Raw genomic sequence first — 27,595 nt, 5'->3', positions numbered from 1 at the left:
TTGCTCTAGCACATCTATATAACTATCCATTATATCATACTACATGCGACCGCCTCCGTGGTCAAGCGGTAGAGCGTCCGCCCTGAGAGCAGAAGGTCCGGGGTTCGATCTCCGGGCGCGTCATACCGAAAGACGTTAAATGAGGGTACTTGTTGTTACCCAGCATGGCTAAAACAAGGACTGGTCGGCTCGGAGTCAGTATACTGTGCCTGATCATGAGTGAGGTATCCATGTTAACCTGCGGCATGGTATCTCAGTGGGGTAACACTATAAAATCGGCATTAGTCCGGACTAGTTAAAGCAGCCACACACTCATGCATGCACGTCTCTTTAAGAGCACTAATCTTGGGCGAGACGTTCAATCCCATTTCATCGCACTTCATGATACAGGCGTATTCTGTTGGAAACTGTCAGCCATATTCATAGGTTGTGTGCAAGCTGTGTTTAAGAAACACAGCTAAGCTTTTCCTTTCAGCAATTACAACGAGCCTTTCACTTGCATATGCTGCGCATGAAGGCCCATAATTATGTTTTCAAATTAAATATTGCTAGACACTTGCTTATTTTACAACGGACTCTGATTTAAGCAGATATATGTTATGATAATGGAAGGTTTATGTCGCTTTTATTCGCATGATTTATTCATGATTTGGGATAGAACAAGATTGAGGAAACATCCTAGCGGCTTACTTGAAAGACGCATTTGTGAATGAAACGATTCTGATCCAAATTAAAGGGACGAATGTCATAGAAGGTTTCTTGAACACACATGGCGTGGTCTTCATTGTTTACAAGCAACAATAATGTATGAATTATTGTGATCTGCAAACTGGTACGGAGTCGTCATATGTCTGTTATGTTCATGTTGTTTCAGGTAACATCAGCAAAGACGTTCTGTGGATTGGTATAAACGACAGAAGTCAATTGAGTGGGGTTTTGTTTTGGTCAGATGGAACCCCATTTGACTACTCAAGTTTGGGAACAGGTATTACAATTTGGAAACGAGAATAATCTAGAAATGTATAGTGTTTTTTAAAATATCTAAATCGTTTCAGTGTATCTAATAATGTGATAAAACATAATACAAACCAAAATTCATAACCTTCACGCCAGAGAATAATCAGTCTCGATTATCTACCAAAACAGGTCCCATTGGGCGTAAAGGCAAAATATTGACGAAAATTATATGAATGGAACACGATGGCACAATATTTCAAATAACAATGCATCCTGGTAGCTAAAGCCTCCTTTACCTATTATTTGTTTGTTGGTTTGTTGATTAACGCCACACTCAGCAATATTCCAGCTGTATGACGGCGGTCTGTAAATAATCGAGTCTGGACCAGACAATCCAGTGATTGGCATCATGAACACCGATCCACGCAATTGGGATCGATGACATTCATCGACCAAGTCAGTGAGCCTGACCACTTGATGCCGTTTTTCACCTCTTACGACAACCATAGTCGCCTTTTACGGCAAGTATGGGTTGCTGAAGACCTATTCTAACCCGGATCATCACGGATGTTATAAAGTGGTGTGTCAAACCTGGAGATGTAACATCAGAGACCAACTAATTAAATAAAGTGGTGCATCACAACTGCAGCTGAAAAAACTACAGACCAAATCATTATATGAAGTGCCGTGTTACAACCGGAGCTGTAACATCAGAGACCAACTAATTAAATAAATTGGTGCATCACAACTGCAGCTGAATAAACTACAGACCAAATCATTATATGAAGTGCCGTGTTACAACCGGAGCTGTAACATCAGAGACCAACTAATTAAATAAAGTGGTGCATCACAACTGCAGCTGAATAAACTACAGACCAAATCATTATATGAAGTGCCGTGTTACAGCCGGAGCTGTAACATCAGAGACCAACTAATTAAATAAAGTGGTGCATCACAACTGCAGCTGAAAAAACTACAGACCAAATCATTATATGAAGTGCCGTGTTACAACCGGAGCTGAAACATAAGAGACCAACTCATTATACCAGTAAGTGGCGCTTCTCAAATTGATCTGAAAAATTGAAAGACCAACTCATTAAAAAACATTAAAAGACTAAATCATCGTTACTGGAGGTGGTACATTTCAGTACAGACTGTAGTCTTTTGTTTTCGAAATGATCCTTTGATAGTGTTACGCAAATGGTTATAAACCTCTACAATGTTACTTGCTGGAACGGGCACACACCACAGAGGTCAATAACTCCAAATCGTTGCATTGACTATTGTGCTAAATTAATGGTCAAACGGAGACAACGTATCTCTTCATTTTAACCTGAAGCTTAGAGTTTTTTAATCTCTGTCAGTATATGTGCTCTAGAGATCAGACTTCCAGACGACCTCAGCTGACACTGCAACTGCCTTTCTACGGTAACTGGGGTATCATTGGGTGTGGACAGCACCCGCAACTCATTCTTACGCTTCACCATGAATGCGGAAGGTTATACTTTCCCTACTACTCGGAACATTCGGACCAGCAAAATACACCCCTATATCTACTGACCACATTCTTCACAGAGAAAGTCCAGCATAGCATGGCTTTCTCAGAATGGAGCCCACATGACCACGGACAGTTGCAATGTGTAACCCATGTCCAGGCACCTTGGTCGTCCAGGCAAAACGGACATGCTTACATTCAGTCAAAGTCACCGTGACTACAGAAACTATATGGAGTTAAAGAAGCACTGAAATTACACCATATTATTGAAAAAAAGATTCTGCCTGGAAACATAATCTGCTTCGTCAAAGCGATGCGTCTCAACTGGACATTAATCATAAAAAACAGCTCATACTAGTAGGAAGAGGCGCGTCTCAACTGGATCTGAAAGATTTGAGACCAACTCATGATACCAGGAAGTGACGCTTCTCAAATTTATCTGAAACATTGAAAGACCAACTCATTAAAATAGGATTTTGCACGTCTGAACTGGATCTGAAACATTAAAAGACTAAATCATCGTCACTGGGGGTGGTACGTCTAAGCGATGCGTCTCAACTGGACATTAATCATAAAAAACCCAGCTCATACTAGTAGGAAGTGGTGCGTCACAACTGGAGCTGAAACATATGAGACCAACTCATTATATGAAGTGGCACGTCCCAACAGGAGCTGAAACATTAGAGAGCAACTCATTATATGAAGTTGCGCATCACAACAGGAGCTGAAACATTAGAGAGCAACTCATTATATGAAGTGGCGCGTCACAACTGGAACTGAAACATTAGAGACCAACACATTATATGAAGCGGCATGTCACAACTGGAGCTGAAACATATGATAACAACTCATTATATGAAGTGGCCCTTGACAACTGGAGCTGAAATATTACCAACTTATTATATCAAGTGGCGCGTCATAACTGGAGCATAATCACAGATGTCTCAACTGAGCTGAAACATTGGAGACCAACTTATTTTAGGTGCGGCGCGTCACATCTGTAGCTGAACCGTTAGAGATGAATTCATTATATGCAGTGAGGCGTCACAATAGGAGCTCAAACACGAGAGACTAACGCATTATATAAATTGGCGCGTCGCAACTGGGGCTGAAACATTATAGACCAGGGTCTAAGTTTACGAAGCGACCTTAGATACGATTAATCTTAACAACTTACGTTCAAAGATAAGATATCTCAAGTTTAAGATCAGATACATTTTCGAAACTATCTTAAATATGTCGCAGATCGTATAAAGTTACGATCCATATCAGAGAACTCATTTGTGTTAGAGATTGAAAAAGCGGGATGTTTTCCAGGGATGCCACGGGTATGTCCCAGCTGCTGACAATACCAACAACATGGAGAAGTGACACGGAATTCATAATTACATTGTGAGGTCACACTGTTTAACATGCAAATATTTGAGTGACGGTCCGTTCAATGCTACATATGTCCAATATGTAGACGTTTTGTTATTATAATAAATGAATAATCGAACACAAATAGCATCCGTGTGCCATGCAAAGTGAGTGAGTGAATGAGTTATGGTTTTACGCCGCTTTTAGCAATATTTCAACATTATCAAAGCGGGGGACACCAGAAATGGGCTTCACACATTGTACCCATGTCGGAAATCGAACGCAAAGGCATTTTTCAAACCTAATAAACCGAGTAAATGTTATAAACAATAAGTGTAGTGCTACCACATTATAGTTATTAGCATTGAAATAATGTGTAAAAAGATACTTCACTATTTTCCCTTCTAACGATCCTCTCGCGAGAGCGCAGAGATTTACGTAAACACGTCGCGTACAAAGTCAAGGACGAAAGTACTAGTATTTAAGGGACGTTATTCTTACTGAAATGACGAGACCTCTGATCGAACAGAAAGCGTTCAGCATTTAAGATGCGTGTTCAGGTCTAATGTTGCGTGATGTATCCTGGGTGGGTTTCACAATACTGCTTGTTTTTGTGTTTATGTCAGAAGTCAAGTTTATGAAGAAATCACTAACATTATACCTGGAAACAAAAATTGTTCAGGAAGCAGCGCACACACGAGCGAGTTATAATGACAATATAAGTTTCTTTCGTTATTTAGAGATCCAGTTTATTTCACGAATAAACAAAGGACTCAAATACAATATCAATCTATTTGTATTTAGAGTATGTATTTAGATCCATAATTCTTATCAAAACTTGAAAGTGACACTTTCGGTCACAAAGGGAGATAATTAAGAATTGTCAGGTTATGTTGTCTCATGGAACACGCAAGTGAACGTGAACATACAATTACATATAATGTAGTCCTTTCCTATCCTTTTACATTGATTAGAGCTAATAAACTGATTTGTCTGATTTGATTTAAATCTGGATGAGGAGCGAAATATCTACATTGTCAATGTGTAAAATCAATTCCAGAACGTAGTTCGATGACGATGGCTTGTCTGACAGCATTGCTGAGGGTCCATTAATAGTATTTGTCCGGTGACCCTATCCTCTACAATGATGTTATTTTTTGAATGGTCTCAAGAATCTATATTTTGTTAATATAAAACGGGTAAATGTACACTTAAATTTTAAAAAGACCAACTTCAATCATTATTTAAAAATCGGTCTATTGAATGCAGAATTCAAAGATTATTGTGGTGAAAATGTCTATTCAATATTAATCAGTAAATTTCATTGAACAAACATTTTCTGCGAAAATATATTGGAAAGTACATTTTGGTTAATGTTCAAAATATGTTACTTCTTTACGACATTTTAAACCCAAATGAGCATGGGAACCTATTTTTTACTTGATTTTTCAAATCGCCATTCCCGAAAATACGATACGAAAATATGTGCTTAATATTTGCTCTCAAAAGATCAATAAATTGCTATATCTAATGGAATACATCTATGTCGTTAATCACCTGTTTTTTAAAGAATGCAATTATTCAATAGACAATATTTAATCATTTGTCAAATATTTGTCTTTCAGTAAATATAGATAACCTAGGTGTTGTTTTGAAAACGAAACCAAACACAATTACTTTTGCTGGAAAAACATTAATTATACTCTTTATACAAATATATACTATACGTATATTTGATCACATGTATTTCCTTGTTAAATCAATAAGATTAACTGCCCCTGAGTTATCACTAAGGTCACGGTCATTCCTATAGAGTTGGTTGGTTTGTTGTTTAACGCCGCACTCAGGAGTAATCCAGCTATATGACAGCGGTCTGTAAATAATAGAGTCTGGACCAGACAATCCAGTGATTGATATCATGAGCATCGATCCACGCATTTTGAATCGATGACATGCATCAACAAAGTCAGCGAGCCTGATCACAGCGAGCTCTATACATCAAAATATAAATCAATCTCTATTTAAACTTCAGGCCATTTAATACATCGACAGTAGTCTCGGCAATTTCAAATTTCATTATTATATACACCATATAATTTAGATTAATCTTTGACAAAACAAAATTCCAAACAAATCAATTGCCATATATTTTGAATCTAAATTCGTTTTTTTTTCTTAATCTGTATATGCATGTACATGTCGGTCAATGGTTGCAAGGGTTTAGCAAAGTCTCACCTTGTGAAGATTTGTTGATAAAAAAACAAAATGAAAAAGTGACACCTTACCTCACCCCTCCCTATTTAGACACTGGTACTAAGTTTGCGGTTGCTTACAGCGAACCAAACAACTACCCTCGTCGGAGTAAGACTGCTGAATCAACGGAGCTAAATTCATTTTTATTGCAATTAATACTAAGTTTTATTTATATTAAACCAACAGTTTGCAGGTTTCACAAAGAAAACAGCATGTATTGATGTTAGTGCACCTTTCATAGCGGAGCTGGACAAGATAGAGCTGCAGTGTATGGTTAAAACGGTCATTTATGTTCTTACACCTTCTTACACAATTATAATTATATTTCAACCGCATTACGACCAAGGATTGGTTTCACACATTTTACCCAGGACCCGGATTTTCGTCACCGGCGTGAACCTTTTAACATGGTTTCTCCATACAGCACTAGTGATGAAACCAAGAGAAAACAGTATCGTTGCCGTAATAGCGGCTTCCTCAACACAATTATGCATTTCTAAACTCCACCCGTATGAACAAGTGGTATATCATTTATTAGGTTTTTTTAGATAATGAATGGAGGAATGCGTATGTTTTTTACGCCGCTTTTAGCAATATCCCAGCATATCACGAGAGGGGACACCAGAAATGGGCTTCACATATTGTACCCATGTCAGGATTCGAACCCGCGCGTGCACACTATACACACACCGAATCATTTTTTTCAATAGAATTTCACAATGAGAATTTTGTCCAACGCCTCCACACATTGGTCAACAACAGAGTATTTGCTGCGAAATTTAGAATCAATATGTTTTATGTACATGCTGTATTCTTACATTAAATAATATGCTTCATTCATTGACGACATGGGACACTTTCCCCCATCCCCTCCAAACACACGCACGCACGCACGTACACACACACATGCACACACACGCACACACACATACACACGCGCGCGCGCGCGCACGCACACAAACACATACACACATAGAGCGACAGAGAAACGCTCTTACCGGCATGGTGCCCTGGTGCTGTTTTGTATCGAATATAATAACATCACATCATCTGTGAATCGTTACAGCCACGGCGATTATTCGTTTACATAATTATATGTTCACCAACAGATTGTTTAATTATATATTGCTGCACTTACCATGTCGTTTTGTTCAACGTCTCTCCAGAGTGAAAGCATACGTCAGGGCAGGAAATCGCGATGAAAAATTGTCTTCGTGAAAAGTTTTCTTAATGCACATGACATACCAAAGTTTTAAACGCAGCGTTCAAAGTAGCGCGTGGATAATATAAACATGAGAAATAGGGGTCTAAGCCCATTGTAATCTCGATTTTAAATGAATTCTAAACAGCTTTTTGAAATTAATTTAACAAGCACCGGTGCATTTGACAAAGTAAGCGTCGTCTGCTTCGATCCATGGAGTGCAACGGAAGTGTTTCCCGATTGGCTGAACTCGTGACCATGACATCACGTGACTATTCTGGTGAACACCTGCATGAAATATACAACACTTCTAACCTGATTTGACATTTGTTTGTGTAAATAATCTTAACCGACAAAGCCATTGGCGGGGTTTGTCCAGCGAGGTTAAAGCGTCACACCAATTCACCACATGGGTACACCATGCTGAACCGATTTTGACGCCCCTCTCCGTAATATGGCTTGGATTCTGTTCCAAATTTCGCAAGTGATTTTGTAATAATAAATGGCATTGGTTATTTATAGCGGTATTCATCATAACAGAATGGAGATGTAATACAGTGGATGGACGACCATGAGTTGCCAAGCGCCTTCACATTTTAATGTATTTTAATCATAATGATGATTATGAAAAAGAAATTATCAAAGAATTATGAACTATATGTATAAAGTACCATACGAACAGAAACGTATTTACTGAGGGTCAAAGGAGAGTATACCGAGTTTGTTTTTTATGTAATGGAAACTTATTGAAAGAACTTTTGTTTAATTTGATTTAACCATCACTCATTCCTTAAACACTTTGTGAAAAAAATACTATCTGTGGCTGGATAATTATGTGGAAAATTTTTTATTGGTTCGATGAAGACTAGTGTAGGAAATGAACTTGCAACCACATGACCCCTAACATGTCTGAAATGTTATTAATTTATGCCGAAAAGAGGAAATGTATTGATTTTTAAGATGAGATATCAACGATACCCATCAACGAAATTCATATAGTCGGTCCGTTAGAATGTATAAATTGTGTGCCAATTCTAAAGAGAACAAATTGCTGGGTTCATCACTACATTCCAGTTCAGTGTCAAGTATCCAATGGTTCAGAAGATAATGTGTGTGTGTGTGTGTGTGTGTGTGTGTGTGTGTGTGTGTGTGTGTGTGTGTGTGTGTGTGTGTTGGGCAGGGGCTGGGGGGGGGGGGGGGGGGGGGGGGGGGGGAGGGCGCAACTGTGCTTGTCGTAAAAGGCGACTAACGGGAGGATCGGGTTGTCAGGCTCGCTGGCTTGGTCGATGCATGTAATCGTATCCCAATTGAGTGGATCGATGCCTATGATGTCAGTCACTGGATTGTCTGATCCAGACTCGATTATTTACAGACCGCCGTCATATAGCTGAGCGCGGCGTTAAACAACAAACCAACCAACCAATTAGTATAAGTGCTCTTTGCACATACAGGGGCATGGATGACCCAGTCATCTAAGGCGCCGCAATTAGCTGTGCAGCGTTCCTTAGTCATGCCAGAAATCTATGATCGTAGCGATTATGTTTCGATGTTTCTCAGAGCCAATGTGGTAAATGTATGAGACCTGTATCACTTTGGGTTTTATCCCCCACTGAGCTGACACGCCGTGATATGACCGTAATACTGTTCAAGCGGCGTTAAAACCAACTCCCTCACCTAACTTACATATACCATGTTGTCCGTTAGTCGACCTGAATATTGCTGAGTACAGCGTTAAACAACAAACAAACAAACAAACAAACAAACCCAGATGGGTATAATGTGTGAAGCCCATTTCTGCTGTCGGGCGCCGTTATATTGCTGAAATATTGCTAAAAGCGGCATAAAACCAAACTCGCTCAGAAGATATCGCGAAAAGGGGAAACAAGCTGGAGTTACGGAAAGGAGCTAGGATTAATAATCAGTTTTATAATGATATATGCAAATATACTGCGACATGCACAAAGTTCTGTAGCTCACCTGTTAAGTCTGGAATATTTTCAAAATAATAAAACTATTTATAAACAATATTACCACGAAAATGCCAAACCTACTAACAGAAATGTCAATACAACAAAACAACATGCATATTCCAGAGACACCCACAGTGGTATTATGTGAAAAAACTCTGATGTCATGATGATGCATTAAATAATAAGTAATAAAAAATCGTAATTATGAAATAGTAAATAATGTCATGTTCTGTATGGTTTACATGGCAACGATGTTTAGAATCGGATTAGAATTCTGGTATCCAAATTTGTAGAGACACCAGGGTTTTACCGGGGGCAAAATATTGCGCCCTGTACGCATGGCAATTATGAATGGACGCAAATAGTATCCATTGGACACACAGGGATATGGATGCTGGGATGATCAAATGGAAACAATAAATAAATTTGGATGATATTTCTGTATCAAAGTTCGGACATTCAATGTCAGATTTAAAGGTAGACACAATTTTATGGATAACAACTTCTTTATTACTGTGAAAAGCACAGTGTCTACCTTGTCATCCGTCAACTTCTAAGTGATGCCTACCAAACAATTCATGTCAGATTTCTTTACTCAGTCATTAAATTCCGTTTCAAACAAGAAAATCCCTTTCTGAAAGAAGCAAAAGGCCTCACACATAATTTGTATATTGTTGTGCTGTTGGTACAGTGGTCACTTAGCTGGTATCCGAATATATTCCCGGGACCCCCTAAATTCAAAGTCCCTAGGACTCGTAATTACACAGGCTTCGGTAAATCCCTGAGACACCAGTGCTGGGATGATCGATCAAAGTCACTGTCTTCATGCAGTAAACGTTCATCACGTAAGAGTATAGCTTCATATGGATGTCCGTTCCCGTGTCTTTCCAGGTGAACAATTAACTTGCCTTTGCGTGTGTTTGTTACGGGTGCTACCGGTGGGGCAGGATTCTATCACCTTTTTACGAACATCTGGTATCATTACTATTTGATAGTGATTCATGAACATATGATCATGACATGGTCGGAATCGTACATCTGCTTTTAGCAGAGAATTCTTATACATATGGAAAGGGTTTTGTCGCTTGTATCTATTATTGATGTAAAGGCTAAAAGTCGTTTACAGATAGATTGTTAGGTGATGTTGGCCTTCCGTTGAGACTTTATTGATTGCTGACTGATTGTTTGTCGTTTGACGACACACTCAGCAATATTCAAGCTGTATGGCGGCGGCCTGTACATAATCGAGTCTGGACCAGACAATCCAGTGATCGACGTTGTAATCACGCCGTAGGAGTACGATGACACGCAATGAATTAATGAAGAATTCGATGTCTGGGACTGAGTGTCATGTTTTGGTGCTGCATTTGTTTTGATTTGTTTGTTGTTTAACGTCTCATTCAACATATTCCAGCTTTTCGATGGCGGTCTGTAAATAATCGAGTCTGGACCAGACAGCCAAGTGAGTGACGTCATGAGGCAGACATGAGCATCGATCTACACAAGTGAGATAAGATGACATGCATGAACCAAGTCAACGAGTCTGACCCGATCCCGTTAATCGCCTCTTACGGCAAGCATGGGTCGCTAAAGACCAATTCTTACCATATGGAAGGTGTAAGTATCCTTGTTGTTGAGGATGGTCACACAAACTCTGCAAAGTATATAAATATGTTAGATGCCAATTTATGGCCAGTTATTGCCAAATTTTTAGCAGACCGAGGATATATTTTTCAAGAGGCACATTTCCCAGTGCCTATCAGGACCCAGTGGAAACAAATAAATGACATTCACACAAAGAACTGACCACCAGGCTGTAATATCACTGGAAATGTGTCCAGAACACTGAGGGGCGGTCGGGTAGCCTAGTGGTTAAAGCCTTCACTCGTCAAGCAGAAGACCCGGGTTCAATTCCCGACATCGGTACAATGTGTGAAGCCCATTTCTGGTGTCCCTCGCGGTGATATTGCTGGAATATTGCTAAAAGCGGCGTAAAACCATACCGACTCACTCACTCCAGAACACTGAAAAGTACACTGCAATGGCAGTTACATGAAATCTAAACAAAACAGGACCACTGGATTTCACTCAAGAGTACATAAAATCATTGTATGTCAGGTTACAAAAGAGAAAGGAGTGAGTGAGTATGGTTTTACGCCAGACACCAGAAATGGGCTTCATACATTGTACCCATGTTGGGAATCAAACCCGGGTCTTCGGCATAACAGGTGAACGCTTTTGTTTTTCACTTTGGTTTAGCTCCCATGATATTCAATGCAGCTTATACGCCAGCCATTTTGTGAACTTTAATGTTTCACTTGAGTGTATGTCTGAAAAACTGCTGATGTGAAGAGAAAATGCAACTCGCTCATTTTGGAAAGCTCTTGCAAGCAGAGGGTACTGGGGACCTGCCCCGACTCCCAGATCTGAGAAATGGTGTCCCCCACCATGGTGTTCCCATACAACTCATGTCAAAAATACAGTATCAGTTACAGTGAGAGAAAAGGCCAACACTGCAATGGGAAGTAACTCTGTACAATGTCGTAAGATTACATTAACTGAACAAGAAGTTGTTTGTTTATTTGTTGCATAATGCCGCACTCAGCAATATTCCAGCAATGCAGCAGCGATTTGTAAATAATCAAATCTGGATCAGACAATCCAGTGATTGGATCATGAGCATAGATCTACACGATCGTGATACAATGACGTGAATTAACCAAGTCAGCGAGTCTGACAACCCAATCCTGTTAGTCGCCTCTTAAGACAAGCATGGGTTGGTCCAGGAAGTCATGACATGGACAAAAGTTGATGATGGGATTCATCCGACTTAAACAATATGAACCCAACATGCAATCTTCATACAGTCACCACCTCACCATACATACTTGCTCACTTATCAAAATGATAACAACCATCAACTAAGTATGTTTGCTTTATTGACAAATCCTGCTATATACAATATACTGATCACACTAGCATTTCTGGGAGTGATGTCCTTGTCTCCTTGGGGCCCCTCTAACAGTCACACATCATGCACACAGTGAGGTCGAAATCAGGAACTCCCCGGCCGGGCGTTGTCCAGGTAATCCTTGGCTTCGTTTATCTTAGCTGCCAGGAAGGGGGAACCACCTGAAGAACACAATGACTATGTTAAATCAAGGAAAATGATGCAAGTTTTACATGAAACAAATCAGAAAATTGACACTAGTCATATAGTCCTTGTCAAACTGACCAGTAGTTGAGGTATCCTAAGGACTATTAGACTGTCATTCAGACTCTGTAAAAAATATATATCCAATACAGCCCATGCAAGTCTATAATCTTTGGCAAGTCTAGACTACTGCAGTATCAGGAAGAAAGTCTCTGGGCTCCTTTTTATTATATTTTATAACTATAATTTAACAACTGGTTTTTTTTCTGTAAATTATGTTCATTTCAGAGACTAGATGTTAGTATAAAGTACTAGTAGAAATTTGCCACTTTTACAGGTTTTGCTATATTTTACCATTATAAGGACTAGTGGGCTAAAAATGTTAGTTTCTACTGCTGATTAACCAGTGTACTTTATATATACATCCATTTTGTTTGTTTGTTGCTGTTTAACACCACACACAGAGATACCATGACACAATTTAACATGACTACCCCACTCAGACACAGCATACTGATTCAGAACCAAACAGTATTAATACCAAGCACCAGGCAGGGTGACAATAAGCACCATCTTTTAACATCTTTTGGCATAATGCAGTCGGGATCGATCCTTCCACTCTGTCCACTAGACCAGGAAGGAGGTCCCTTGAAATTGAAATAACCTTCACAATATACAGAATAGCTGATACGTGTTTGAATCTAAATTTCTTCCCCATACCTCTGTCAGGATGATTCAACAGCATGATTCTCTTGTGTGCTTCCTTGATTTTAGCCTTGCTTGCAGCTGGGCTGAAAGTGACAAAAAGGTCATGTTCAGTGTGCTAAGGATGTTTTTTTTGCGTAATGCTGCTTTTTGGGTAGAAAAAAGTCTCGTGTACATATCAGTGAGACTGACAACACAATTTTTTCCTGATGTGACAAACATACTTTTAACCACACAGAGGCATAATATTTCGAAGTTATTATATAGAGAATCTTACCCGAGTGTCTTTTCATATCAAGTTTATCAACAAGTGAAAAGTCAGTTAACTCTCTTGCCTCGGGAAGATGGCTAAAACAGAACGAGCCCCATAATGCCCCAATCCTTTCTACCAGAAAGATATATCATCAGCCATTTGACTTCACCATCCCAATCACCATCACTTCCAGTTTGGAAGAACACACGCCCAGTGGTGTTGGTACCGGCCGGCCTGTGCCTCTAGCTACATTAATAATGAAGTCATATAACCATATATGCCCCAATCCTTTCCACCAGAAAGATATAACATCAGCCATTTGACTTCACCATCCCAATCGCCATAATTTCCAGTTTGGAAGAACACACGCCCAGTGGTGTTGGTACCGGCCGGCCTGTGCCTCTAGCTACATCAATAACGACATAACCAGGGTCCCCAAGCAACAGTGATGTGGTTGATGCAGTTACCATGGTTAAACAAAAACACAAATGATGGTGTTTTACCTGACCCCCAGCACCAGTCCTGCCTCTCTCTTGGACATCTTTGGGTCAAAGCCTCCCTTGTAGTACTTGCTGAAAGCCTGGGAATACAAACAGTGTCAAATCACCTTCAAACAATCACATTCGTTCATTCGTTCCTTTGTTTAACACCGCACTTAGCAATATTCCAGCTATATGACGACGGTCTGTGAATAATCGAGTCTGGGCCAGACAATCCTGTGATTGACAACATGAGCATCGATCCACACAAATGGGATACGATGACATGCATCAACCAAGTCAGCAAGCCTGACCACCCAATTCTGTTAGTCGCCTCTTACCACAAGCATAGTCGCCTTTTACGGCAAGCATGGGTTGCTGAAGACCTATTCTACCCCGGATTTTTATGGGTCTCCAACAGTCTCAGTTAATTAAACAGGTATGATTTTATAATGATATATAAAAAAATCAATTGTATATTACTCCACAGTATTCAAACTCTTCAATTGGAATACATGTGTTTGTGTTGGTGATGCAGATTTTAGCCCGTAGTCAGCAACATAACAGCTGTATCAGACATGGAACAGGAAACAACTTAAACAAATGGTCGACAGTGAGAGCATCATTGCAAACACAGTAACTAATGTACAGCAGCACACTGGACTTCATATGTTTTGTATATCTGAATTTTGTTCTGTTCTTGGTACTGTTTCAAGAAGAGATTCATTGATTCCATACTGACCTCAAACTAGACTGATAGACTGGGTAAAACAGATAGAAAGGAGTATCAAAGAGAGGTCATGAGAGAGACAAGGTCATGAGAGATGAGATTGTGACTGACAGAAAGAATGAGTGAGAAAGAAGTATCAAAGAGTGAGTGAGTGAGTGAGTTTTGGTTTAACGCCGCTTTTAACAGTATTTCAGTTATATCGCGGCGTGTCAGCTTAATGTGGGAGGAAAGCCCAAAGTGATGAAGGTCTCAGACGTTTACCACATCGGTGAAACCCACGAGCACGGGTATGGTGCTGACAAACCTAGAAACATAATCGGGGCGAACCGGGATTCGAACTCACAATTATAGGTTTCTGGCATGCCCAAGGGACGCAACTCTGCACAGCAAATCGCGGCGCCTTAGATGACTGGGCCACCCGTGCCCCAAGTATCAAAGAGAGGTCATGACAGAGCAGAGGTCATGAGAGAGAGATGAGAGTGTGACTGAGAGAAAGAATGAGTGAGAAAGGAATATCAAAGAAAGGTCCTGAGAGAGACAAGGGAATGAGATAGATGAGGGCATGAGAGAGACAAGGGCATGAGAGAGAGATGAGGGAGTGAGAGAGAGAGACGAGGTCATGAGAGAGAGATGAGAGTGTGACTGAGGGAAAGAATGAGTGAGAAAGGAGCATCAAAGAAAGGTCCTGAGAGAGACAAGGGAATGAGAGAGACAAGGGCATGAGAGAGAGATGAGGGAATGAGAGAGATGAGGGAGTGAGAGAGACAAGGGCATGAGAGAGATGAGGGAATGAGAGAGAGAGAGACAAGGGCATGAGAGAGACGAGGGAATGAGAGAGTGAGAGAGACAAGGGCATGAGAGAGATGAGGGAATGAGAGAGTGAGAGAGACAAGGGCATGAGAGAGACGAGGGAATGAGAGAGTGAGAGAGACAAGGGCATGAGAGAGACGAGGGAATGAGAGAGTGAGAGAGACAAGGGCATGAGAGAGACGAGGGAATGAGAGAGTGAGAGAGACAAGGGCATGAGAGAGACGAGGGAATGAGGGAGACAAGGGCATGAGAGAGACGAGGGAATGAGACGAGGGAATGAGAGAGAGAGAGACAAGGGCATGAGAGAGACGAGGGAATGAGAGAGTGAGAGAGACAAGGGCATGAGAGAGACGAGGGAATGAGAGAGTGAGAGAGACAAGGGCATGAGAGAGACGAGGGAATGAGGGAGACAAGGGCATGAGAGAGACGAGGGAATGAGAGAGACGAGGGAATGAGAGAGAGAGAGACAAGGGCATGAGAGAGACGAGGGAATGAGAGAGAGAGAGACAAGGGCATGAGAGAGACAAGGGCATGAGAGAGACGAGGGAATGAGAGAGAGAGAGACAAGGGCATGAGAGAGACGAGGGAATGAGAGAGAGAGAGACTAGGGCATGAGAGACGGAATGAGAGAGTGAGAGAGACAAGGGCATGAGAGAGACGAGGGAATGAGAGAGAGAGAGACAAGGGCATGAGAGAGACGAGGGAATGAGAGAGAGAGAGACAAGGGCATGAGAGAGACGATGGAATGAGAGAGTGAGAGAGACAACGGCATGAGAGAGACGAGGGAATGAGAGAGAGAGAGACAAGGGCATGAGAGAGACGAGGGAATGAGAGAGAGAGAGACAAGGGCATGAGAGAGACGAGGGAATGAGAGAGAGAGAGACAAGGGCATGAGAGAGACGAGGGAATGAGAGAGAGAGAGAGACAAGGGCATGAGAGAGACGAGGGAATGAGAGAGAGACAAGGGCATGAGAGAGACGAGGGAATGAGAGAGTGAGAGAGACAAGGGCATGAGAGAGAGAGAGAGAGACAAGGGCATGAGAGACGAGGGAATGAGAGAGAGAGAGACAAGGGCATGAGAGAGACGAGGGAATGAGAGAGAGAGAGACAAGGGCATGAGAGATGAGATTTTGACTGAGGGAAAGAATGAGTCAGAAAGGAGTATCAAAGAAAGGTCCTGACCATGATGACAGAGAGAAAGACAAGGGCATGAGATCAGTGTGCATGAAACAGGTGGCTTGAGAGAAAGAAAGATATACAGATTATATGGATGAATATGATTAATATGATCAATACCAAGTTAAACAGATAAATTTAAAATCTACTTCATGAATTCATGGGAAAGTTTACACAAAGATGGTCCAGAGTATCACAATGTGTTGTGTCAACGCAATCTGACCATTTCTTGATGGATTCATTGAACCACTCCCAAATTACAGAGAACACTAACTTACACTTGTCTGAGGAAGGGCATCCAGCTGTTTCTTGAGTGTTTGTTGAGCAACCCGTCCGTAACGTGCGAGATAGCGACCTGGAAAAAGACAGAAGACAACTGATATACCACTATTAGCATGGTTAGCTCATATATACCACTGATATCCCACATACCACTATTAGCATGGTTAGCTCATATACCACTGATAGCCCACATACCACTATTAGCGTCGTTAGCTCATTTACCACTGATAGCCAACATACCACTATTAGCATGGTTAGCTCATATATACCACTGATATCCCACATACCACTGTTAGCATGGTTAGCTCATATACCACTGATAGCCAATAAACCACTATGTGCATGGTTAGCTCATTTACCACTGATAGCCCAAATACCACTGTTAGCATGCTTAGCTCATATACCACTGATAGCCCATATACCACTATTAGCATGGTTAGCCCATATATCACTTATAGCCCATATACCACTATTAGCATGGTTAGCTCATATACCACTGATAGCCCATATACCACTGTTAGCATGCTTAGCTCATATACCACTATTAGCATGGTTAGCTCATATGCCACTGATAGCCCATATACCACTATTAGCATGGTTAGCCCATATACCGTTTATAGCCCACATACCACTATTAGCATGGTTAGCTCATATACCACTGATAGCCCATATACCACTATTAACATGGTTAGCTTATATACCACTGATAGCCCATATACCACTGTGTGCATCATGGTGCATGCTTAGCTCATATACCACTATTAGCATGGTTAGCTCATATACCACTGATAGCCCAAATACCACTGTTAGCATGCTTAGCTCATATACCACTATTAGCATGGTTAGCTCATAAACCACTGATAGCCCATAACAAAGGCCCCATATACCACTATTAGCATGCTTAGCTCATATACCACTATTAACATGGTTAGCTCATATACCACTGATAGCCCATATACCACTGTGTGCATCATGGTGCATGCTTAGCTCATATACCACTATTAGCATGGTTAGCTCATATACCACTGATAGCCCAAATACCACTGTTAGCATGCTTAGCTCATATACCACTATTAGCATGGTTAGCTCATAAACCACTGATAGCCCATAACAAAGGCCCCATATACCACTATTAGCATGGTTAGCTCATATGCCACTGATAGCCCATATACCACTATTAACATGGTTAGCCCATATACCACTTATAGCCCATATACCACTATTAGCATGGTTAGCTCATATACAACTGATAGCCCATATCAGAATAATTAACATGGTTAGCTCATATACCACTGATAGCCCATATACCACTATTGGCAAGGTTAGCTCATATACCACTGATAGCCCATATACCACTATTGGCAAGGTTAGCTCAGATACCACTGATAGCGATAGCCCATATACCACTATTAGCATGGTTATAATAAACCCCCAAACCCCGTCATTTTAGAGAAACGACAAAAAGGACACCGAAAAAACACTTGCGGGAGGTGTCTAGTAATACAGCATTCTTGTCAAAACATGTGGTAACAACTCCACACATTCATAAAATTCATCATGTGAATACAATATTAAATGTATTGCAGAAAGACAACATGCTGTTTCGAGTTCTGAAGAACTATCGGTGTACATGTAATTGGCTCCTGTTGAATGCGGTACGTTACCAGTGCATTAACAATTTGATCTCCGGGATATTTATATGCTTGTGAATAATTTGTGACAAAATGTCAAATTTGTTATTTAGAGAGGACAAGCGTAATTTTAGGCTCAAAAGTGTAATGGTTGGCATCTCTGCATATCCTAAAGGAATAAATGCGTGTAGCGTAGACTGTGTCATCATCATGGTGTTGAGCAGTTACTTCCCTTCTGGTGTGGCCAATTTCAGAAACATTGATTTGGACCGAACTCGAACTATTTAACAATGAAAATTGTTGAAAATTTAATTCAAGTTTCTTAACACCAGTATCAACAGTTAGCCAGAAAAACTGAAGATGCAGGGTAGACTAGGTCTTCAGCAAACTCATACTTGCCGTAAAAGGTGACAATGCTTGTTGTTAGAGGTGACTAACAGGATCGGGTGGTCAGACTTGCTGACTTGGTTGATGTCATGGTATCTCAATTACGTAGATTGAAACTCATTATGTCAATCACTGGATTATCTGGTTCAGACTTGTTATTTACAGCTGGAATATTGCTAAGTGCGGCATTTAACAAGAAACAAACAAAACAAACTTACCTCCAAATCCAACAGCCGCAAGGCCGAGGCCCGCCAGGACAAGTCCTGATGACTGAAAACAGATCACACGGTTTCAAGCACATCATACAGGCAGACAGATATAACATGTTTTTAAATTTGTGTAAGTTCACTGGAGTATGGGTGTCAGAGCTTGTTTTCGGTCTGATGAGAAACGGATGAACACGAACGTCAACTTGTGTCGTTCATCATGTTAATGTCCTGCATATGTTTATGAATGTCAGTTTTGCAGTCATGTGACTGGCCTCTCACCCAAAGGAAAATCTGTATTTCATTTAAACTTCAAATTAAAAATATTATTTAGGGCTAAGATACTTTTATTTTCATGTTTGTTTAGAAATGGATGGACATATTTTCTAAATAGAGATAGTGTTCCACAGTCTGGAACCCATTTCCAGCCTCTGACTTTGTACATGTCATGAGTGATGTAGGTGAAACTGTGGATTTTCTGTTTAATCAAGAGTAATCATATACTGTTCCCCTGTCATACATTGGTAACACAACTGTGGTTAACAGTCAACATGGATAAAGTGTTTTTTTCAATAAGTTGAATCAATTTTGCCTAAGATCAAAACTGGAAATCAGGGTGCTGTTGTGCAAAGCCACCTTAGCGCTAAGTCGCTAACCTGTGATAGTCGTTGTGCTAAGGTGATCGTAACTTCCACTCCTTAATATAGACTTGTGACAGACGTTGTGTTAAGGTGATCGTAACTTCCATTCCTTAATATAGACTTGTGACAGACGTTGTGTTAAGGTGATCGTAACTTCCATTCCTTAATATAGACTTGTGACAGACGTTGTGCTAAGGTGATCGTAACTTCCATTCCTTAATATAGACTTGTGACAGACGTTGTGCTAAGGTGATTGTAACTTCCATTCCTTAACATAGACTTGTCACAGTCATTGTGCTAAGGTGATCGTAACTCCCATTCCTTAACGATTGTTAACATAGACCCAAGACAGTCGCAGCGTTAAGGTTATTTTGTACAATGGAGCCCAGGAGAGTAAATCACAGTTTGGCTGTGAAATTGTGGATATTTTGTTTCAATCGAAACCTCAAACTGCACATCAACAAATTCAGAAATATTACTATCAAATATACTTACTGAAACCATGGCAACATGAACATGATAAATACATTATTCCATTGTAGGTTTTGCACATGAAGGAAGTTGAGACAACTACCAGTATATCATAATACCTGCAGATTTCGTGTTAGACTAGGTCCACACCAACCTGCATAATAAGATGTTGTAAGTTGCAAAATAATGGAATGGGTGGTCAGGCTTGTGACTTCGTTAAGGTCACGAAAGGATGGGCATCAAACACCAACAGCTGATCCAGATGCAGTGGTAGAAACTAACATATTTAGTCCACTTGTCCTTATAATGATAACATATAGCAAACCCATAAAAATTGCAAATTTCTACTAGTCCTTATCATGCTTATGATACCTTAACTATTGGGCAGTTTGGGAAGGACTACAGGACTAGTGCCAATTTCTAACGCTGAGATGACATTTCAAAGGTTATCATTTTATGCTCAAGACATGGCTGTCAGTTCTTACTCAAAGTCAGAGGCTGGATTTAATCTGAATACGAATTTCGGGTCAGATATACATTTTGGATTATTTGATTAAAAAAAATATATTACTGTTAATTGCATGTCATCTACCCCAATGGGCGAATCGCTGGCAACCATATCAATCACTTGTTTGTCTGCTCCTGTTTCATGATCATACAGCTGGTATATTGCCATGTTTGGCATTAAGCCACAAACATGTAGGCTGTTTGACACTTGTAGTTGTGTAGCGATTATGTGACAGGCTTAGAGCTAAAACGGCACCATGTCAAAGCAGCACCTCGACCTGGCGAAAACGACACCATATCTTCATAATATTGTTCAAATATATTGCAGAAACAGACAAAAGAAATCTACCGCATGCGCACACCAAGTCAACTTGCTACCGTCGAAACATGAAGTGAACAGGTTAGAGGTCTGTTATTACTTCAGGTTGTGGTAATAAAATAATGACAAGTATGTGCATTGGGAAATTATCTGGGAGGATAGCGATATCAACTTTTCAGAAACAAACCCACAGGAAATATTTTTTAAAATCTCAGGATAATACGAGGGTCAGTTTACCGACCACAACAGTCTAAATAGGATTTATTTTGAAGGTGTTTTTTTCTCGCCCGAGATGTAGGGTCATGTATTGACTGTAGTACTAGTCCGGTAATTAAAGGTTTATTTTTCATGAAGGTTCAACAAAATTGACGGAAAAGGTTTTTTAACACATTTCACTACCTTGATAGGTCTACTTTAAAAAAAAAAATAGTTTACCAAAATTTGATTTGGGGAAACACCCAAAATAGGTCAAATCCAAGATGGCCGCCATCAATACTAACGAAAATCGAAAAAGTAAAAAAAAAAGAATCAATCAAAATCTAAACATGGATGATGACTCTATTTATAATCAACTTCATAGGATCAAGACAGGGGAATATATATTTAACAATTTTGAAGTGAAATCTTATACAGAAATAAATTACGGCTGCCCGAAATGTGAAAAAAATGCAATTGTTCCATATCGGACTACAAAATACTTAACACAGGCTTATAAAGAGGGAATAACCCTGCAATACTACAATTTACAAGTCAAACTTACTATCAATTTAAATGTCTAAAGTTCAAGACAGTCTATATATTCACACTCATATACTGGACATGAAGAGACGATTATTCAGTAATGTCAGAAACGTCATGACTTGGTTCATTTGAACATGTCATCCCTTTGCGTTGTCCACATGCTGAGGTACATTGTAGACAAAAAAATTCTGCATGAGCATGTGTTTTCATCACACTTTCCAGTGCAATTGTATCTGATTATTTTCAACAGAAATTTAGGAGTGACAGCTTGGTGCCTTGTGATTGGTTTCAATATAGTGCCCTTGTTGCTCTTGTGAAGCGTCCAGCCCCATTCTGTCGCATCCATATTGTTGCCTAGCCAGGTCTGCACTTGGAGTCAGACTCGTTGGCTGGGCAATCTGGCAGCATCTGATGTCGGTGGAAGGTGTCGAAGGGGTAGGTAATTTGAGTTTGATACATACCCTCTCAGTGAATTTTGTCACACGTTCAGAATTCAAATCCAAGCCAGGCATACAGCCGTAGAGGATTGCAAGTGCCTGATTACCAGCCTGCTCGATTTCTGCATGGTTTTCACCTGTCACCATGAAAACCTTTGAATATTCCTGAGACCACCCCTATGCCATATGGCCTCGATGTTGTGTCGGTCCCTGACAATGCATGTACAAAGAGCAAAGAATGGCTGAGATTAGGATCAAGGATCATCTGTAGGATGAAGATTTCAATGATCTTTGTACTTGTCTGAAGAAAGATGGCCTCATGGTATCGGGTCTGAAGTGATATTGCAACAGGATGAGAAGGTCTGTGTCATTCCCTACCACTACCACAGGCTGTGTTTGAGCCAATGTCCAGGCAGACATTGCAATGTCATAGTCAGCATCTCCGGATGAGTGTTTAATCTGAAAACCCACCTTTTTCGATTTTTGACCCCAACAGACTGATGAATTTCTGTTTGTTTCTTTCATTTGCCAAAAGGGCTTTTTCTTCATTTTCAGAATCATGTCTGCTGTGAAATCCACATCCACTCCAATCTCACTTCCAGTTCTTCTCTGATGGGTCTCATCCTTGGTCGAAAAACACCACAATAACCATCAAACACAATAAGAGCATTGCAGAAGTGGTTCCTAAAGAAATGAGCCCACACAGCTTGTGACACTGATTTGCCGGACAACATCTGACCTGTACTACCCTCTGAATATACTTGAGTGATGATCTCCTTTAACCCAGATCCAGCCATCAGATTCCCAAATGTACCCACAAAACTCATCTAAGTATGGAATCCCCCCAAGACCAGGGCTATTTGATGCAAGGGGCTCTCAGCTGGCCGTGATTCGATGATCATGTATGCAATTAACCAAAGTTGCTGGTCGATTGTAATAACCGGTGTGATTCCATGTCGTCTGGCATGTTTGGAAATATACTCCAGCGTTGATCTGACACAGGATTTGTCACTTGGTGTCACGTTGATAATCGACAAGAATATCTCAGAGCTCTTCCTGGGGTATGGAATGTCATAATGGAGCAACTGCATGCAACCGGAACACAGTGGTCAACACACAAAGAAGTGGCGCACTCCACAAAATATCTAGTTTGCTATTCTTTTCATCAAGACAGAAGTCACCAATTGCCTTGGATTTCTTTGTGAGAATAGTTTGACACTGTTGATTTGTTTAACATCATCCAAGTCCACCTTAACTCTTGGTACCCTCCGTTTCACCATCTTGCCCATGGCATGGATTGAGCCAGTGCCATCAAACCTTTTGCTGGCATGATCTATATAACCAGCCTGGTATTGCACGAATGTATCTGCAATGTCTCTGATTAGGTGAACACCATGAGTGGTCACCGAGAATTTTCTAAATTTACGAGGAGCTGAAACCGCGTTGGCTTATCATATCCACTAAATTACAATGACCATATTTGTGTTATAGTGTGATACTTTGTCAAACTTGTCGAGGAGGCAGAAATGATGGGGACATGTCGAATGCATTATTGCCTGACCCAATGACGCAGTATGGGGTTTACTGTTTCAGCTCTTGATGATGCTTGAAGGAGGATGCGTAATGCATGTGGGAGGTAATCAAGATTGGTGTCAATCAATGCCATCTGCTCATTGTCGAGATACACATCAACATGTTTCGACATGGTCTCTACCTGCGTATGAACGTATCCTCCCCCAACTTTAATCAAACTGTCCATGTCGGATTTGTCCACCTTTGCAACATTTTCATATGCTGTAAGAGATGCAATGTTAGGTTGTTGCCTGATTGTAGTTATGAATACCTTGTTCCCATAGTGATTCATGAATTCCCTTTTCAGCTGAGATGTAGTGTGTAGTTGATCATCACTCAGTGCACTCATTGACTTCACAATGTGATGCAAATTGTCCAAAGGAATCGTTTCATCATCATTCTCTTCCAAGTAATAAATGGCAATCTCAAATGCTGTCATCTAGGACATACACTTCAGTCGACCAAGTCTCCGTTTCTTTGGTGGAGCCTCCTCATGTTCAATATAAGCTGCAGGTATACTTGTCCTTCTCCGAAAATTCTTATCATAAGCATGGTGATGGATAGCTTCTTCAGCTGGTAGATCGTATATGGGCACGATACCTGGCTGTACTATCTTGGCCCAATCATCTTGCCTGTTGACACAGTATGTTGCAGACATATGTTGAGTAACTCAAGAGCCATCGCACTGCTGAAGTACACTTCTATATGGATGTGTGTATGCAACATCCTGGTTAATACAAGTACAACATAGAAAACAGTGAGTTTTAAAATTTAAGGCTTAAACATATGATCGAAGAGTTTTCAGCTACTTTGATTGCCTTTGGATTTATATGCATACTTCGACACTGTCTATGTACCAACAGGCTACAGTTGTATATGATGTCTGGTGCATCTAATTTGTGCAGTCTGTTTGCGTTATTAATGCTACAGCAGCATTTTGCTGTCAACTTCACATAATCCTGGGGTTTGTCCAGGTTAACTGGTTCCATACATAGCAAACAAGTCGCCATCTGTGATCTACATAGGACACCTTCAGTTGAGAATAGTCACCTGCGAATAGTAACAGTTGATAGAAATATGGTTGACATGTGTACAGATACAAATGTTGCTTTTCCGATTATAGCAAATGATTTTTGTGCTAAATGTCTTGATTATATCTTCTGAATTAACTTTTAATAAAGTTTCTGAGAAGCTAATACCATTTGAGAAAAATAACTGCTTCCCGGAGTTTGGGTTATCTCCCTTGATTTTCCTTGAAACAAATGTTGATGTTAATTTTAAGGCTCTGTTTCAAATTTTATATTTATATTTGTTCATATTTTCATCAGTTATTCTTCTCTAGAGCCAATCAACTATATATTATACAAGTTTTCATTTTAGCTATAAAAGAAAAATAGCTTATACATACCTATATGTTCTTGAGGTCTATCTTTAAAACATTGTATGCTCGGCCGCCATTTTGAAGAAGCTTTTTCAATTATATTTGTTTCTAATTTGATTATTTAAGTGAAGACAATAAACGGTATGATTTTTATATGTAAAACGTCAACATTATAATAAATCGGTTCATGTTCTGCAAGAATTACTGATATTAACAAATTTATGTACTTTTTCGTCATTTTGAAGCATTATTTAAAATTTCTACGTGAATTTTCCTTTCAAAATTGTTAAATATACATTTCTTTGCATTTATCCTGGCAAGCTAATATAGATAGACTCATCATAAATGTTTTTATTGTTATTGGTTCCACGTTTATGACTATTAATTATTACTTTTGTTGGCGGCCATCTTGGATTTGACCTATTTTCGGATGGTTCCCCATGTCCTATTTTGGTAAACTTTTTTTTATTTTAATGTTTATGTGCCAAGGCACCAAAATCAAGCAATAAACCTTTTCCGTCAATTTTGTTGAACCTGGACCTTTTAATTACTGGACTATACCCCATAACTGCTCTCGGCTAGTTGTTCAGATCTAAATAAATAAGTTATATTGCGTAATTCATTGCTTATTGCATAAGATTACGAAATTTCTTAGAGTTTGGGTACGACATTCTCATTTCTAGGGGTACGAATTAATTCTTTTGGGTTACGAATTTTCATACACCCACAGGTGTAGCCTTTCAACATTTTCAGAGTCAAATTAAAACACTGCGAGTTGATCGACATCCTTAGTTCTTACCATCGTATGTGACTTGAAACTGCTGTTCTGTCGTGTATTCGTCAGTGGTGGAGATCTTTTAAATTACTCTCAAAATGTTGACATTCCAACTAAAGTGATCACACGCAATGTTTGCATGGCCTTGCACGTCCGGATACGGATAACAGGTGCGCGGTGTTGCAATTGATTTTTGCCATTATTTATTTCAATAGCATTTTATTTAAGAAAACTTGGAAGATCAAATCGAGACGCTTTAAATATTTAATGATTTAAGATTAATGTTACTATGTCAAACATTATACGACACTACTTTGAGTATCAGACATTTTGCGACATACCAACACCCGAATCCTCCAGTATGTTGCCAAAACTGCCCTCATGCCTAACTGTATATCTCAAAAACGGCCAAAATTTCACCCAATCTCCGATCACTAAATGTCTAGGAAAATGAATTAGATCTATAAACAAATAAAACAAATTTCGTTGGCTGGTGGGGTTTTGTAATGGGATCATGTCAATCGCGATAATGTGGGCAGTAGTTTCGGAATACAGGTAAATTTTATTTTGTTGTATTTGCTGGGCGGGATGGTGCAGTTCAGATTATACCCGTGAAGATCCGGGATAGAATAGGTCTTCAGCAACCCATGCTTGCCGTAAAAGGTGACTATGCTTGTCGTAAAATGCGACTAACGGCATCGGGTGGTCAGGCTCGCTGACTTGGTTGATGCATGTCATCGATTCCAATTGCGTGGAACGATGCTCATATTAATCACTGGATTGTCTGGTCCAGACTCGAATATTTACAGACCGCCGTCGTATAGCTGGAATATTGCTGAGTGCGGCGTTAAACAATAAACCAACCAACCAACCAGTTCAGATTAGCAAATGACACACACACTATGGACATAGAATACGATTTTTTAATAAAGTCCATGCACATATCAATGCAATACGCTTTTTATTACCCACTCTTTAGGGTTCGCTGCAGTGATGAAGTTTTATAGCAATGTCAACATGACGTGGGGGCACCCCAGAAACCTATGATTGTGGGTTTGTCGCCACCATACCCGTGCTCGTGGGTTTCAGCGAAGTGGTAAACGTCTAAGACCTGCATCACTTCGGGCTTTCCTCCCACATTAAGCTGACACGCCGCGATATAACTGGAGTGCTGTTAAAAGCAGCGTTAAACCCAACACACTCACTTGCTAAACATGACGTCAACAATAGGGTGTGACATTAATTTACAATTGTGACGTCATTACACTATATGTTGTAACAATCCTGTCGGTGTTACGTGAACAAAGCTGTGACAGCATGAAATCATTATCACATCAGAGTTATTACCAGCATCAAAAATTAGCACTTGTGCTATAGTCCTTGCCAAACTGCCCAATCGTTGTTGTTTCTTAGTCATTTTTTAAGGGTTTCCTATTTGTTATCCGTCACGCCGAAGACCCGGGTTCGATTCCCGACATGGATAAAATGTGTGAAGCCCATTTCTGGTGCCCCCCGCTGTGATATTGCTGGAATATTGCTAAAAGCGGCGTAAAATCAAACTCACTCACTCACTCACTATTTGTTATCATTATAAGGACTTGTGGACTAAAAATATTAGTTTCTAACGCTGATGATCCCCGCATTCCAGGACAACTAAGGTGGTTCAAATCAGAATGGCGAATGATGTCCTTGGACGATTGGTC

General features: G+C 40.1%; 1 protein-coding gene across 1 annotated transcript; it reads right to left on the bottom strand.

Moving 5' to 3' along the window:
* Positions 1 to 12,157: 12,157 nt before the first annotated feature.
* Positions 12,158 to 26,063, bottom strand: LOC124130207 (mitochondrial import inner membrane translocase subunit TIM14-like). The gene is made up of 6 exons (XM_046493502.2): positions 25,917 to 26,063; positions 19,061 to 19,112; positions 16,821 to 16,897; positions 13,851 to 13,927; positions 13,110 to 13,180; positions 12,158 to 12,367 (listed from the first exon to the last, which is right to left on the bottom strand). The coding sequence occupies exons 1-6, from the start codon at positions 25,917 to 25,919 to the stop codon at positions 12,291 to 12,293; spliced, it is 357 nt and encodes a 118-aa protein (XP_046349458.2). The 5' UTR covers positions 25,920 to 26,063; the 3' UTR covers positions 12,158 to 12,290.
* Between the last annotated feature and the right edge of the window lie 1,532 nt (positions 26,064 to 27,595).

Source organism: Haliotis rufescens, unplaced genomic scaffold (genome assembly GCF_023055435.1).
Source record: "Haliotis rufescens isolate VD_foot unplaced genomic scaffold, xgHalRufe1.0.p SCAF_9, whole genome shotgun sequence".
Classification (NCBI taxonomy): Eukaryota; Metazoa; Mollusca; class Gastropoda; order Lepetellida; family Haliotidae; genus Haliotis; species Haliotis rufescens.
The sequence above is the reverse complement of the archived record's forward strand: the minus strand, read 5'-3'. Positions and strand labels throughout refer to the sequence as shown.

Coding starts and splice junctions, on each gene's coding strand:
- LOC124130207 (XM_046493502.2), bottom strand. Junction 16,898..19,060: donor TGCGGCTGTTGGATTTGGAG/GTAAGTTTGTTT, acceptor GTCTTTTTCCAG/GTCGCTATCTCGCACGTTAC. Junction 12,368..13,109: donor GTTGAATCATCCTGACAGAG/GTATGGGGAAGA, acceptor TGTGTTCTTCAG/GTGGTTCCCCCTTCCTGGCA.